Here is a 15,798-nt window from a genome sequence, read left to right as displayed (position 1 = left end):
ACACAGCTGCTGCCTCCCTTCTCATGTCTTTTAATTATGTCCTCTTTTTCTTGCAGCATAATGGTTTTCCTTTTCTTAGCATCACTGCTGTCACTAAGAAGTTTTCTCTTTGGTGCCATTGAGCAAGATACTAAGAACTTGAGTCAGTAAATGCAGAAGTAGGATAACACTCTTGCCAGGGGCAATGGTGTGGTGGAACTGAGGCAGGGTGTTATTGTATTCAAGCGTGAGGCGGGCGGTGTGGCGGGCAACCACCAACAATAACAATAAATCCCGCACTTTACGATTTATAAATTTTCAATTTTTTTAATCTTAAATTGCCTTATAGTGGACTGACGTAACTACGAGTTTGACGTAACTCGAGACCGACGTAACCCGGGACTTTACTGTATATATATATATGAAAAAATAAATAAAAATAAATAAAGTACTGCACAAAAGAAATAAACAAAATGTTTTTATTTACTTTTCACTTGCCATGTATTCTATCAGATGATGTCCCTCCCAAGGCTAAGGGGCAGTGGGGATTTCAGCCCTTACGCATCATCCGCTGAGTGGGCAGACTACTCTTTCGCTTTGCCTTGTCAACTCCAGCAGTGTCTGCAGAATGTTTTGGGGCCATTATGGGTGCGTCACTGTGCGTCGTGATAATATCCACAAAAAATACGCATAAGCATTTCACTTGTGTTCAATGGGAAATGCGGGAAGAGACTGATTGTTGTGACGTCATCCACGTTACACTTCCCGCACCACCCACCTCAGTGCTTACTGCCAGCTGACTTTTGGCGGGACGTTCGGGCACTTTGGCCTGACGCCTGAGGTTTCCTGTTGTTTAATATATTGCTTGTGGACACTGGGCTAGCTGGAGTGTTCATCAAGCTTTCCACAGTGTTGTAAACAACTAAACATGCCGAACGATTGCTCAGTGTTTGAATGCAATAACACAAAAAGAAAAACAGCAGGTTTAGGCATGACATGAGCAGATACCGTATCTGTGAATTTTTCTTACCGTATATCGAATCAAGGGTAGTAATTTCCAAATACCATAACTGTGAATTTACAGGATAAAGAAGTACCATATAACGAGGACTTACTGTACTACTCTTAGCCAACATATAGAATCTTGTGAAAATATCAGGCAAGTAAGAGGATCTTGAAAAAAGTATTAGTTTTATTTAAATAATGTACATACAAGTACTAGAGTGAGAGCACACCTCTTCCACAGGAGGACTTGACATATTTTAGTGGCTATGGCAGTCAGAGGTAGGCAACACAATTGCCACCCCCACAACCTGATGAGCTTTTGGCAAGACATTGCCATTTATCTTGTCATTGCTGAACGGCTAAATAATATCCACATGCTAGCCACCAAGCTTGTCTTTGACAGGAGTGCCTCAGGAAGGGCCAGAGGCTATAAATGCCACCACTCAGAGAATCCTAAGAGGCAAACATTTAAGCTTCCCAAAATGCCTACTGAAGATGCAAACCAATTACAATTACAATTACAATTACAAAAGGCAACAGAAAAATTAGTATAAGTTGTAAAGTAAGTAAAAGAAAATGCCAACCATTTATGTTAAAATCATTCCTCTGATAGAAGTTAATTTTCTGCTATTAAATGACTATGTTGGACTTAAAAATAATTAAAGGATTATGAATTCTGAAGACTGTAATATTCTGTACCTCTATATCAATATATATAAAATTACTGTTGTCAGTGTTCATTTGGAAGTTTGAAGCCTACAATATCAGCGGTCTCCTTCACTGTCCTCTCACCCCGACAGTGGTATTCCTGGTGAAGTTCTTGATATCTGCCATATAAGAAGAAAATAATTGACAAGTCTTATTAAAATTAACAATTAATGCCTGACTCAAATGATGGCAAAATGAGTGTCTAAGAGGCAATAGTCAACCTGAGAGTATCTAGTCTGAGATGCAAAGTGGCTACCATATTTTTCTGAAAAAGGTCACCATTCTCTTTTCTCCCTACATTTACAGAATAATTATGCCTTTTATTTGAGTGTGGGCTTGCTCTTTAGCACTAGTAAGTGTAAGATTACTGCAAACACTTGGCAATGCCGGTGAATGAAGTAACACAAACACAAAAAAAAAAAAAAAAAAAAAAGTCTTTATTTCAGTTCTTGGTGTATACTTTGCCTCAAGTCTTCTGCCAGGCTTTATCTATCCCAGCTTTTTTTTTTTTTTTTTTTTTTAACGTTATGGCCTATAGCGCCTATAGGCATACTTGAAGAGTACATATGGGAGGCGCTGTTAAGCTTCTGCCCATTAGTGGCACAGGCAATTTTATTTAAAGTAGTACCCATATTAGGGTCCATATCACCACTCAAGCACATCTTTGGTGTAACCACCTAGAACCTGGGTATCATGGTGACATGTAGGTAACTTTAAACCACTCGACAAATGGCACAGCTTCAAAGCGGTATGTGGTGGGATTCGAACCTACACGTGGATGTCTGCCCGATCCCACGCTCACCACCTTATTCACTATGCCACTGCTTCTGCCATTAATATTAATTCTTCAGTGTCTCACGTCATGAAGCATTACACAACAGTATATTACATGAATGATCATTACTTTTTTAAGGTGATTTATGGATGAGATGATTCTCCTCCACACTGAAATATAGAAAAACTACTGGAATAGTTTTCATTTCATGCATATGAGAATTTTGCGAACATATGATGAGTGTGTGAAAAAATAGCATGTGTGTGTGTGTGTGTGTGTGTATTTACCTAGTTGTAGTTTTACAGGGCCTGGGCTTTATGCTCGTGTGGCCCGTGTGTGTGTGTGTGTGTGTGTGTTTACTAATGCCCGTATCACACGGTCACGTATACCCGCGACAGCGTGTTGCGCGACCAGTATGTTCGACGATCAAATCGCAGGAAACATAGCACACGGCGTTGATCTTCCATCCGAGACCTTCACCACCACAACAACATCAAACCCGGGCGGAGCGCCACTGAACACAATGGACCCAGTTGACCACGCTATCTTAGCTGTTGGACTTTATGCAATTGCACTGCAAGAGCAGAACAAACGAAAAAGGAAGGCAAGGATTTGGACGCGAAGGTGGCTAGTCCAGCACTTGTGGTGGTAAACAAATCAAAACAAAATCCGATACTATCTGTAGGTAATTAATAAATATCGTATAAGTGATGGGTATGCAAATCATGAAAAATTACAGCATTATATTGATGACATATGCCAAATAAAGCATTATAAAAAATAATTCAGTATTTTTGTGGAGTATGTTCATTATAGTCTTTCCATGACGGTCTTCCAGTCGCGGGAAATGGACAACGGTCTTGGATCATTCCCGATGACCCGCTGTCCTCTGAAAATCGGCGTTTTCTGCGACACGGTCATCGATATTCCAGACGCTCGACACTGTTGCGGGTATATGTGACCGTGTGATACGGGCATAAGTTGTATTGTACAGGGCTCGAACGAGGCTCATAGTGTCCTGTTCTTTAAAGCTATTCACATTATGTGCTGTAACAACTTCACCACTCAATGCATTCCACTTTACCACCATTTTATGTGGAAAACTGTATTTTCCAATATCCTTCACACACTGCCTCTTTCTAATCTTCTTTGCATGTCCTCTTGTCCTTTCAGCTTCTGTCCCCAGCACCAGGTCTTCCTTGTCTATCTTTTCAATGTGTGTGTGTGTGTGTGTGTGTGTGTGTGTGTGTGTGTGTGTGTGTGTGTGTGTGTGTGTGTGTGTGTGTGTGTGTGTGTGTGTGCGTGTGTGTGTGTGTATTTACCTAGTTGTAGTTTTACAGGGCCTGGGCTTTAAGTTCGTGTGGCCCTGTCTCCATATCTACACTTATCCAATTTTTCTTTAACCCTTATGTTCCAGTGATCGTATATGAATGATTGCATCAGTGCGTCCGTAGCGACGGCGATCGTTCCCGTAATCAAGAATTTTCGTGCCTCATGTTTGAGCTCCACACGCAGTTTCTCGAGTCAGATGGCAAGTGGAAGTATCTGGCTTCTTTTTCCACACGTAGTGTTGCCACTAGCTCTGTATATTTGGGGTAACAAAGCTATTCTCCCATTCTGAGGGCGACACTTGGCAACACCAGTGACCCACCGTGTCGAAAGCACCCCGATAAGAGCGAAGGGACGTCTCAGTTCATAACTCACTATGGAACAAGACAGATAATTTTTATTTAGCAGTGTTTCTGAGCCTGACTACAGTGACAGTGATTATGAGGAAGAAACTGAAGAAAGCGAAGACAGCAGTAGTGAAGACTCAGAAAATGATTCAGAGAATCCACCTGTTTTCTCAGAACAGAGAGAAGACAGAGATAGTGATGATGGAGAACAGACTCCAAACATCGTATTGAGAACCCAGAGTGACTCACGGAGATGCAGGCGTGCCTCTCGTGTTCTGGGAAGACGATCAAGGGTGTGTGTGTGTGTGTGTGTGTGTGTGTGTGTGTGTGTGTGTGTGTGTGTGTGTGTGTGTGTGTGTGTGTGTGAGAGAGAGAGAGAGAGAGAGAGAGAGAGAGAGAGAGAGAGAGAGAGAGAGAGAGAGAGAGAGAGAGAGAGAGATGATACCTACATGTTATTTGCTTGAAACTTGATATGAAAAGGGGTGAAAGAATACTCTCTCACTCTCTCTCATTGGAAGTGTACAATTTCTCTTCCAAGATGAGAGAGAGAGAGAGAGAGAGAGAGAGAGAGAGAGAGAGAGAGAGAGAGAGAGAGAGAGAGAGAGAGAGAGAGAGAGAGAGAGTGTGTGTGTTTGCGCGGTGTCATTGCTCGCCGAGCTGTTTCTGGTTGATGGATCACTCAGCGGGCGGAGGAGGAATCCTTGATAAGGCAATAACTAAACTTTCAGAGGTCACATCGTGCTAGAAAGTACATCATTGTATTCAGAATACCAAAGAGAAAATAATTATTAGTATTCAAACAGTCTTCTGACAATTTCTAGGTTTACCATTTTTACCTGTCATGGGATATTGGAAAATAGTTTAATCATCGGAACATAAGGGTTAAAACCATGCACACTTGTTGCTTACACCACTTCTTCACTCAAACTGTTCCACGTCTCAACACATCTTTGGGGGAAACTATATTTTTTAACATCTCTCAGACATCTCTTTCTCAGCTTTTTACTATGTGATCTTGTGCTTCGAATGTCATGTTCTTCTCTCTGGATCAGTTTCTCATTATCCACTTGGTCCATTCCGTTGATCAATTTATAAATTTGTATCAGATCCCCTCTCTCCCTTTTCTGTTCTAGGGTTGGTAGATCCATAGCCTTTAGTCTCTCCTCATATGTCTTCCCTTCAAATTCTGGAACCATTCTTGCAGCTATTTTTTGTAGTCTCTCCAACTTCCTTATGTGTTTCTTTTTATGAGGGGTCCACACTACTCCTGCATATTCCAATCTGGGTCTTATTATAGTACTTATCAATTTCTTCATCATTTCTTTGTCCATGTAGTGAAATGGTACTCCAATATTCCTCAGCAAATTATATGTCTCTGAAAATTCTATCAATATGGCTTACCGGTTGATTGTTTTCTTCCATCGTCACTCCTAAGTCCTTTTCCTTTTTTTACTTTCTCCAGTTCTATTCCATCTCCCATCTTACAGATTCCCATGGGTCGTCTTTCACTCTTTCCCATTTCCATGACATGGCTTTTGTCCACACTGAATTCCATTTCCCACTTTTTACTCCACTCCCAGATTTTATTTAGGTCTTCCTGCAGTATTTCACAATCCTCTTTTTGCTTTATAACTCTGCACAGTTTTGTATCATCCACAAACAGATTTATGTAGCTGTTCACTCCTTCTGGCATGTTGTTCATATATATGAGGAAAAGTATTGGTGCCAATACTGACCCCTGCAGCACTCCACTTTCTACTGCTCTCCACTTGGACTTCATATCTTTAACTACCGTCCTCATTTCTCTTCCCCTCAAATAATTTTCTATCCATCTCAATGTGCTTCCTTTTAAGCCACCCTTCTCTAACTTTCATAGTAATCTTGCATGTGGCATTTTGTCAAATGCCTTTTTTAAATCCAAATAAATACAGTCAACCCATCCTCTCTCTTGTACTCTATCAACTATTCTAGAATAGAAACTCAATAAATTAGTTACACATGACCGTCTTTTTCTAAAACCAAATTGGCTATTTGATATTAATTTGTTGTCTTCAAGGAACTCGATCCCTTGTTTCTTTATTATTCTTTCACACATCTTGCATATTACACTATTTAGTGATACTGGTCTGTAATTTAAAGGTTCTTCCTTCCTTTTGCTCTTATATATGGGAACCACCTCAGCTCTTTTCCATTCTACTGGTACTGTTCCATTTTCTATTGAGCATTTTATGATGTTGTATATAGGACTTGCTAGTTCTTCCCTACATTCTTTCAGTATTCTGCCTGAGACTTCATCCGGTCCCATTGCCTTCTCTTCATCCAGTTCCTTCATTAACTCTTATTTCAAGCTTGGTTACTTTAATCTCTTTCATATAGACTGTCTCTCTATTACCCTGTGGCCTTTCAAATTTGGATTCCTTAGTAAAGACCTCCTGGACATTATTATTTAATAGTTCTGCAATACTTTTTTTGGGTCTTCCACCATCCCGTTCTCTCCTTTTAACCTTTTTATTGTTTCTTTTTGCCTAATTTTTCCATTTATGAATCTGTAGAACAATTTTGGTTGCTCCTTACATTTTTCAACAATGTCCTTTTCAAAGTTCTTTTCCTCTTCCTTCCTCACCTTAACATATTCATTTCTCACTGCCTTGAAGTTTTCCTTATTTACTGGATTTCTATTTCTCCTCCACCTTTTCCATGCTCCATCTCTTTTCTCCTTTGCCCTAGCACACCTTGCATTAAACCAATCTTTCTTTCCTTCTTCTTTAGGTCTATATTTTGGGACATATTCCCTGACTCCTGTTTTGTATATTTCCAAAAATAAGTTATACTTCTCTTGCATCGTCTCTGAGTTTTCCATCTCCTCCCAGTTTACGTTTTAAAATAGTTCTTGAGATTCTCAATATCAGCCTTTCTGTAATTTAATCGGTCTCCTTTGTATGAATCGTCTCTATCTTCCTTTCCCTCTTCTATATCCATTTCTAATATTACATGGTCACTCTTTCCCCATGGGCACTTATATCTTATATCATCATTCATTTGTATACCCCTTGTAAAAACTAGGTCCAATCTCGCCGGCTCGTCGTTTCCTCTGAATCTTGTGCATTCCTTTACTCTCTGGTCCATCATATTGTCTATCATTAGGTTTAAGAATCTTTCTACCCAGGCTTCTTCCCCCATACCACTTTCATAATTTTCCCAGTCCACTTCTTTACAGTTGAAATCTACTAATATCACATTTTTCCTTTCTTTAATGATTCTCGTTAGACTCCTTATTATGTTATCTATCATGTCTTTATATTCTTGATTGGTCCATGAATTTGTTTTTGGTGGCACATAAGTTACAATGATTGTTAACTCTTTTTTATTAATATGCATCTTAACATACAATACTTCTGCTTTTCCTTCCCCACATTCCACTTGGTTTATCACTATCTCCTTCCTTAACATTATCATGACTCCTCCTCCTTTACCCACTCTGTCTTTTCTCCATACATTATACCTATTATCCAAGTCTATTTTGATTGCCTCATTTAGTTTTGTTTCAGTCAGGCATACAATATCCGAATTTTTTTTCTTTATGTAATCTCTTAATTGTAATTTACTTGATAAAACTCTGTCTACGTTCGTATACATCATTTTTAGTCTCTTGCCTTTATCATTTTTAGTTAAACTTGTTCCACTTTTTTCTCTTCCTTCTCGTTTATATACCATTTCTTTATCCTGTCTCCTAGAATTCTCCAAAAAAATGCCTTTTTCCTCTTCTGACCTTTCATTATTTTTTTCCCTTACTGCTGCTGCCAGTTCATTGTATCTCTTCCTTTCTTCCTCATTTCTATTTTTCTTTATATAGATATCCTTGCAGCCTTCTGTTTCTCTAAGTTTTGTTGTTCTATATAACATTTCTTCTGTTACTGTTTGTGATTTTCGAAGTATTTTAATTGGTCTCGTTCTTCCTTCTTGGTATGGTCCCATTCTGTTTATTTCTTCTACTTCCTCTTCTAAGTTCTGCCTATCTTCGTCGTTTAAATTCTTCAGTAGGTCCTTGACTGATTTCATTTCTTCTTTTTCTCTTCTTGGTCTATATTTTATATATTTTTTTTATTCCAAATACCATTACACTCTTCTTTTTTTCTGCAATTTCTCTAACTAAATTTTCTTTTGTCTTGAGGACTCCTACCATTTTGTTTGTCATATTTTCTCCTTTTTCTTTAAGTTGTTCTTGAATCACATCCTGAAAATCAGCCTTATCTTTCTTATCTTGGACTCTCCATGTTTGTACTTCTTTTTTAATCACGTTCTGTACTCTTTCCTCTTCCTTGTTTACTAGATCCTTCAACTTCTCTTTTTCTTTCTCGGCTTTACCGAGCCCATCTTCCATCTGCATCTTGTAGTTAGCTACTTCCTTTTTAAGTTTTTCGTTTTCCGCTCTTAGCCTAGCTTCATTTTCTTCTACTTTTTTTATCCTTTCTCTCAGTTTTATAAACTCTTTTTCCTGTTCTTAATTCTCTTTCATTTCCATCTTCTCCTTTATCAATTTATCTAGTTTATATTCAATATTCAACACTTTCTTAAGTAGTGAAGTATTCGCCGCATCATGTGTGTGTGTGTGTGTGTGTGTGTGTGTGTGTGTGTGTGTGTGTGTGTGTGTGTGTGTGTGTGTGTGTGTGTGTGTGTGTGTGTGTGTGTGGGGTACACTTTGTGGTGTGCTTTACCTCACCCACTTCCTCATGACTGTGGCTATCACCTTATTGTACATACATGGACATACATTAACTAAGTATGTATTATGGTATCCAAGTAGGAAACATGAAATATATTGACAAAACAAATGAAGAAACTGAAAACTAAAACCTGTCTCTTTCCTGCTTTATCAAACAAAAATATACCACAAGAATGATACAAAGCTCTTTTAATCATATACAATAGTCAACCAAAAGCTAAAAAAAAATTTGAATATTGTACCTAAATATATTATGACTAAAAGACAAAGTTTGTCCCCACCTTCTGCTTGCCTCGAGATAGGTGGCACAGGTGTGGGCCAGGTAGGCCATCTCCTCCTGCTGGCGGCAGCACTGCTGGTCCGTGACAGCATTGTGCCGGTACTCCTTCATCATGTACTCAAAGGCTGGTGAGTGTCTCAAATTCTCATGGGGAAGCAAAGTGCGGCGTATCTCACGGATGAGGCACCTCAGTGTTTGTATCTTTGGTGTCGTTGCTGCCATGTCTGTAATGTGATGCCGCAGCATGCTAAAACTGTGCTGGGTTTTTACCAAACAAACTTACCATGAGCCACACTTTTCTAATGATAGACAACAAATCCCTTAGTTGTACAGATTTTGATTATAGATAATCATCATCAGCAGCCAATATACACATATACAAATCAGTATAGCAAAACTGACCTGATGTATCTATCCATCTATATACCAGGCAGCCAAGTACTTCATTACATCCTGTGTTGATGACACTAGCAAGGGAAGTGAAAAGTGAAGCCACAACAAGATCTCAACACAATATCTGAGTGCAACCAACAACATGCTCTTCAACAAAAGCCTATTTGAGGTTCAACAATATGGTAACAATATAACATCTGAGAACACACTAGCTTTAGTAAATGCAATGGGGAAATCTGGAGGTCATGGCCCTCTCCCTACTACATATACTCATACATGTGGTAGTGCTCCCTCATCACTGGTTAATCACTGTAGTTGAGAACACTACTACCATATTTTTTATCTTAACATATTTACAGAATTTATCGACTCGTTTGCGATTGGAAACTTTATCAACTTTTTAACACCCATTTTTCACTGAGTTTTCATCCCCTACATAAAATCCCAAATTCCCTACAGGCTTGTTGGGGGGAGGGGGGAGGAGACTTATTTATTATATAGACACATCAAGAACATTTCAAGATGGAAAACATTTGTGGCTACAATCTCAGACCTTTTCAGTGCAAAAGTAGGTACAGTGCTTACTCCAATTTTGCGGGAAATGGGGCGGCATTGTTAGCCGCAAATTTGGAAATCGCAAAATTGGAAGTATTATTCCTATGGGAAAAATTGAATATGGTGGACCCCTTGTCCATGGTCGCCTAATTTTTCAATATTTTCCTAATATTTTGCTTATAATTATATCACATATATATTGAGCCAAGTATCTTTCCATATGAATGATCACAGTGTTTGTACAATGGCTACAAGAATAAAAAATCTGTCCACCATAGGTTTTTACAGCTTTTTCAATTTTCTCACTGTTTTTAAACACCATTCTCACAGTTGATTCTCCCACACCAAACTCTCTGGAAATATCACAGTTCCTTTTTCCATCTCTTTTCATCTTAATTATTTCATCTTCTGCTCCAAAGTTAGCCTATGTTTTTCTTGGTTGGTGGCGCCATGTCACACAAAGTTGAGCACAAGGATTCCTCCAAATTTGCAGAGAACTCCGTGGAGGTGTATGTAAACAAATGGAAGGCAGGAGGGAGCGAGGCAGTGTTGCCAGATGAGCTTCGTTGAATTACCGCCAGATTTTTATGAAAACTATCCAAAAACCACCAATCTATGATAAATATAATATAAATATGATAATAATATAGTATAATATGATAAATATGAATAAATGAATAAAATATTGCCTATATAATACAGTAATATATAATTTGCAGGAACGCTCTCTCTCCCACCATCACTCACAATACCTGGAGAAAGGAGCAAGATGGGAAATAAAAAAAAAAGGCAATTTTTGGTTCTTGGTCGCAAAATTGGCGTATCGCAAAATTTGAACTCGCAAAATTAGAGTAAGCACTGTATATGTACTGCTTTACAACCACCAGTATCTGGTCATTTCACCCACATGCTATTTCAACATACAATGGAGTCACTTTTCCCACACTGTGGAGTCATTCGTTACAAGTGACTTCACAATCTGTTCACTTGTAATTATCCACACAACCACACCAATTAGTATATAATAATTGTAATAAAACAATTACAATAAAAATAAAAATAATAATAGTAGTAAGAATAATAATAAAGTAAAATAATAATAATAAAAATAGTAACAATAATAACAATAATAATAAAAATAATAATAGAAGTAATCATAATGGGACCAGTAGTAGTTTGTAACTAAGTATGCTTGTCACTACTGTCACCACTGAAACTATGGTACCTGACACTGAGAAACTTATTCCCCTCCCTTGTTGGATATGTCAGGTACTAGTTCCTGACTGATTGGCTTTGTGTAATTCATGGTCATCTGCTGGTCACCAAGCCAGCCTTCCCCATTATGGAGCGAGCTCAGAGCTCATAGACTGATCTTCGTGTAGCACTGAGATCACAACACAGTCCACACACCAGGAAACCAAGGCCACAACCCCTCAAGTTACAACTCGTACCTACTAGCTGCTAAGTGAACAGGGGCTACACATTAAGAGGCTTGCCCATTTGCCTCGTCGCACCCAGGCCTTTTCAGTTGCAAGCCAAGCATGCTAACCACTACACTACATGGTATGTGTGTATGCCTGTATGTGCATGCATGTTCATGGTTCAGTGCTCTCTACTGCCACAGTCAACTGTCTCCTCCGACATCAAAGTATTCTCAGAGATCTCTTATGTGATTTTCATGATTTCTGACCTCTTTTGCAATACAGATTACTCAATTCAATGTTCCCCAACCTAAAAACCCTGATTTCCCACAGATCCCACGAGACTGTTGAAAATTAGAGATAGGCATAAGCTGGAGTTGAGAAAAGTCATAACTCAAAAATATACATTTGCGATGGAAAAGACGTATATCATCCATCAATTCACTATATTTCTCACCAGAAAAACATAAGCCACATCAGAGATTCCATGGGTGGGTGAAACTGCAAACCAAACAAATTGACTTGAATGAACTGGCATGTGGGCAAAATGACTAAACCTAACCACTAACCCCCAACTCCATCATGAACTGGGCGGAGTGCCTACAAGGGAATGGAAGGTGGCCTTGAATCAGACAACAGCAAAGAAAGCTGACTACACCTCTGATGTCACAAGCTTTTCAAGTTTAAGGACAGGCCAGAAGATACAGCAAGAGTTCCATCCATCGCCCGAGACCCTCACACGGCAGCAGAGCCGGTTTTTGCTATGGGCAATGTGGGTGACCATCCAGGGCACAATCTATTTGGGGGAGCATGAGCGCCCTCAATAAAAGAAAAGCGCAGGAAAAAATATCGCCAGTTTTCTAGACTAATATCGCACATTTCCACGTCAAGTTGGTGCAGTGGATGCTGATGCGCCCTTATTATCACATCAACTTGTTGCTGAGGGTTATACAGGTTGTGTGAGAGTCACTCAGAGGAAAAGCAAGGGGGAGGGGGGCGGTGGATAGACTGACACCCCTGTATTATTAGGCACTGTCCCCGAGAAACCATCCCGCACGCTCGCCTCGATTCCCGGCTCCCCCCTTCGCAGCTCCTCACATAAAATGAAATATATGGTATATAATTTTGCTTTTGCACAGGAGTTCCTTGAGACATGTCATGTATTTTAAGGGTTACGCAAGGGTAAAAAGGTTGAGAAACGCTGCTATTCTCTCTTTCCTTATTCATTTTCATATTCTCTCTCTCTCTCTGATCAATAGCTTAGCTTCATATATGTGACGTCAAATCAGCTGGGTGGAGGAGCTGCGAAGTGGGAGCCGGGAATCGAGGCGAGCGCGCGGGACGGTTTCTTGGGGACAGTGCCCATTATTATAATAATACCTCTTCCCTTCCCGGGGGAGGGTTTGGGCCAATGGATTGTTCGCCCAGTTGCAAAACTAGCCAGGACCGCCTCTGCACGGCAGCAAAGGCATCACTCATGTGTCCCTCACTGTCACACATTGCCACCTTTCACAGAAGAGCAACAGGAGATACATTTAATCCTACGAAAATAGAAAAGCCTATACATGTATGAGTCAAATAATCACCAGCAGTCCTTCCTGTTGCGTGTCTTGATCTTGATCTTGATGCTACAGGTGGCAAGAGATTGCTCCAGAGCCAGGCCTTTGGATCGGCTGCTCCACTATAGAGGGCAAAAAAGACAAAACAGAAAAAAAGTAGCATTTCTCTTCGTTAATGATCCCTACACCTCGCTCGCCACATTCTTTCTAGATACTCCTTCACATCCTCCATCATCCTTTCACTCGTCTCTCTACACAGTCCCAGCAGCAACACCATCCATTCCCTTCCTGTCTTCTCCACTCTTTCATTCCTATTATGCTCTAATTCACTCAAGATCACTTGCATCATCTCATGCCTGTCTCTCTCATACTTCTCACAATCCAGCATGACATGCTCCACCGTCTCGTCCTCCCCCATGTCACACATCTGGCACACCTTGCTGCGGGACTCAGACGCAGAATTTCTTCTGGATATAGAGAAAGCATATGACAGGGTGAATAGAAGAATGTTAGGCAGAGTCTTAGAAAAGATCGGACTGAGTTCAAAGATAGTTAGTATAGTGCAAAGTATGTATGTGGACACAAGAGCTAGATATAGACTAGGAGACATAGAAACAGACTGGGTAAAGAGTGAAAGAGGAGTCAGGCAGGGTTGTATTTTGTCACCAACCCTCTTCAGTTTATATACAGAAGAACTGGCTGCCAGAATGAGAAGGATGAATGCAAGAGTAAAGGTGGGGAATGATAGGGTATGTGTGCTCTTGTATGCAGATGATGTGGTAGTCATGAGTGAATCAGCAGAGGAACTCCAAAGTCTCATGGATGTTGTAGATGACTATGGAAGAGACTTTGGGGTGAGATTCAGCAGTGAGAAGAGCAAGGTGACGGTTGTGAATAGGTCAGATGATGAAAGAAACTTGGTGTGGAGACTGAGAGAAAATGAGGTGCAACAGGCTGAGGAATACAAGTATCTGGGGATGTGGATGAGTCTATATGGCTGTGTGAAAGCAAAGAATGAAAAGATGAGTTTGGTGAACCAGTGGGTGGGTCGGCTAGGAAGTGCAGCAAGGATGAGAGCCAGCAAGTATGATGTGCTGCGAGAAGTTTGGAAGACCGTGGCTGTTCCAAGCATCATGTATGGTATGGCTGTGATGACGTGGAATGAAAGTGAATTAGAGAAGCTAGAAATATGACAGAACAGAGTAGCAAGAATGGCTCTAAATGCACCAGGGTATGCAGCAATAGAGGCATTAAGGGGAGACATGTGATGGAGTACCTTCAGAGAGAGGCATGTGAAGGCAACACTGAGATTCAAGGCTAGGCTAGAACGAATGAATGATGCAAGAATAGTTAGGAAGGTGTTTCTATGGAATGTTAGGAATAGCAGATGGGGGAAAAAGTGTGTCAGGATGGTAGTAAAGAGTGGTCTGGAAACTAGTTGGCCGTTCCAGCGAGTTGGAAATGGAGAGGGCCCAGACTGGGATGTAAGGAAGTGGAAGAGAGATAGACAGAAGGGTGAAGTGTATTGGACTGAGCGAATGGAGGACTAGGATGGAACAAAAGAGTACTCTGGAGTGGTATAGGGAGAAAGAGGCCCCAATGTATGAAAAGTGGTATGATGGCAGCCTGGGGGGTGACCTCTCTTCCGAGCTAGGGCACAGTGCATGAATGTGAATGCAAGGAATTACAGATGGTCAGAGTCCTGCAGCAAAGTGTGCCAGATGTGTGACATGGGAGAGGACGAGACGGTGGAGCATGTGATGCTGGAGTGTGTGAAGTATGCCAGAGACAGAAATGAGATGATGCAAGTGGTGCTGAGGGAACTCGGGATGCCAGGGTAGAGAAGACTGGAAGAGAATGGATGGTGTTGCTGCTGGGACTGTGTGGAGACACGAATGAAAGGATGATAGAAGCTGTCAAGGAGTTCCTGGAGATAATGTGGAGTGCCAGATGCAGGGATTAGTAGTATTAAGGATGGTGTCTGGTTTAGGTTCTTGCCGCCTTTTTTTTCTTTTTATCCCCTACAGGAGCTGCCGATACTAAGGCCTGTCTCAGGAGAAATTCTGGGACACCTGTAGAATCAAGATCAAGATCTGAGTCAGGCTTTTGTATCGGCAGCGCCTGTAGAAAAAAAAAAAAAAAAAAAAAAAAAAAAAAAAAGAGGGCAATCACCATCTTTCACACCACTAGTTCCTGCATCTAGCACGCCACATTCTCTCCAGGAACTCTTTTACAGCCTCAATCATCTTTTCATTCGTCTCCCCACAGAGTCCCAGCAGCACCACCATCCATTCCCTTCCTGTCATCTCCACTTTGTCATGCCCCAGCTCCCTCAGCACCACTTGCATCATGTCATACCTGTCTCTGGCATACTTCACACACTCCAGCACCACATGCTCCACCGTCTCATCCTCTCCTACGTCACACATCTGGCACACTTTGCTCTCATCCTCCCATCGTCTCTCGCTCAAGTCCACCTAGAAATTTTCCCATCCTGCATCTCTCAACCTCCACTTTTTCCTCTTGACCTTGGCATTGGTTCCGTCTTTTCCATTCAACTTACATTCTAGCACCAGCATGTTATAGTCTGAGACTGTCAATCATTCCATCTTCATCTATCCACATACGGTCAACAATTTCACGCATTCTCCCATTCACTAGCATGTAGTCAATCGCAGACTCCCTGGTTCCTCGCACACCAAGTCACTCGTCCTTCAGCCAGGG

General features: G+C 40.7%; 1 protein-coding gene across 3 annotated transcripts; it reads right to left on the bottom strand.

Annotated features, from left to right (window-relative positions):
* Positions 1 to 1,156: 1,156 nt before the first annotated feature.
* LOC123499227 (protein FMC1 homolog) lies at positions 1,157 to 13,362 on the bottom strand. Of its 3 annotated transcripts, none has more exons than XM_045246986.1 (5): positions 12,896 to 13,021; positions 11,973 to 12,016; positions 9,549 to 9,613; positions 9,148 to 9,370; positions 1,157 to 1,811 (listed from the first exon to the last, which is right to left on the bottom strand). In XM_045246986.1, the coding sequence occupies exons 1-5, from the start codon at positions 13,013 to 13,015 to the stop codon at positions 1,715 to 1,717; spliced, it is 549 nt and encodes a 182-aa protein (XP_045102921.1). In that variant the 5' UTR covers positions 13,016 to 13,021; the 3' UTR covers positions 1,157 to 1,714. The 3 variants fall into 3 exon arrangements, with proteins under 3 accessions (XP_045102921.1, XP_045102922.1, XP_045102923.1); XM_045246987.1 differs by having other exon boundaries at positions 9,159 to 9,370; XM_045246988.1 differs by lacking the exons at positions 9,549 to 9,613; positions 11,973 to 12,016; positions 12,896 to 13,021 and adding an exon at positions 13,102 to 13,362.
* Between the last annotated feature and the right edge of the window lie 2,436 nt (positions 13,363 to 15,798).

Source organism: Portunus trituberculatus, chromosome 49 (assembly GCF_017591435.1).
Source record: "Portunus trituberculatus isolate SZX2019 chromosome 49, ASM1759143v1, whole genome shotgun sequence".
Taxonomy (NCBI): Eukaryota; Metazoa; Arthropoda; class Malacostraca; order Decapoda; family Portunidae; genus Portunus; species Portunus trituberculatus.
Note: the sequence above shows the minus strand (reverse complement) of the source record. Positions and strands in the feature narration are given on the sequence as shown.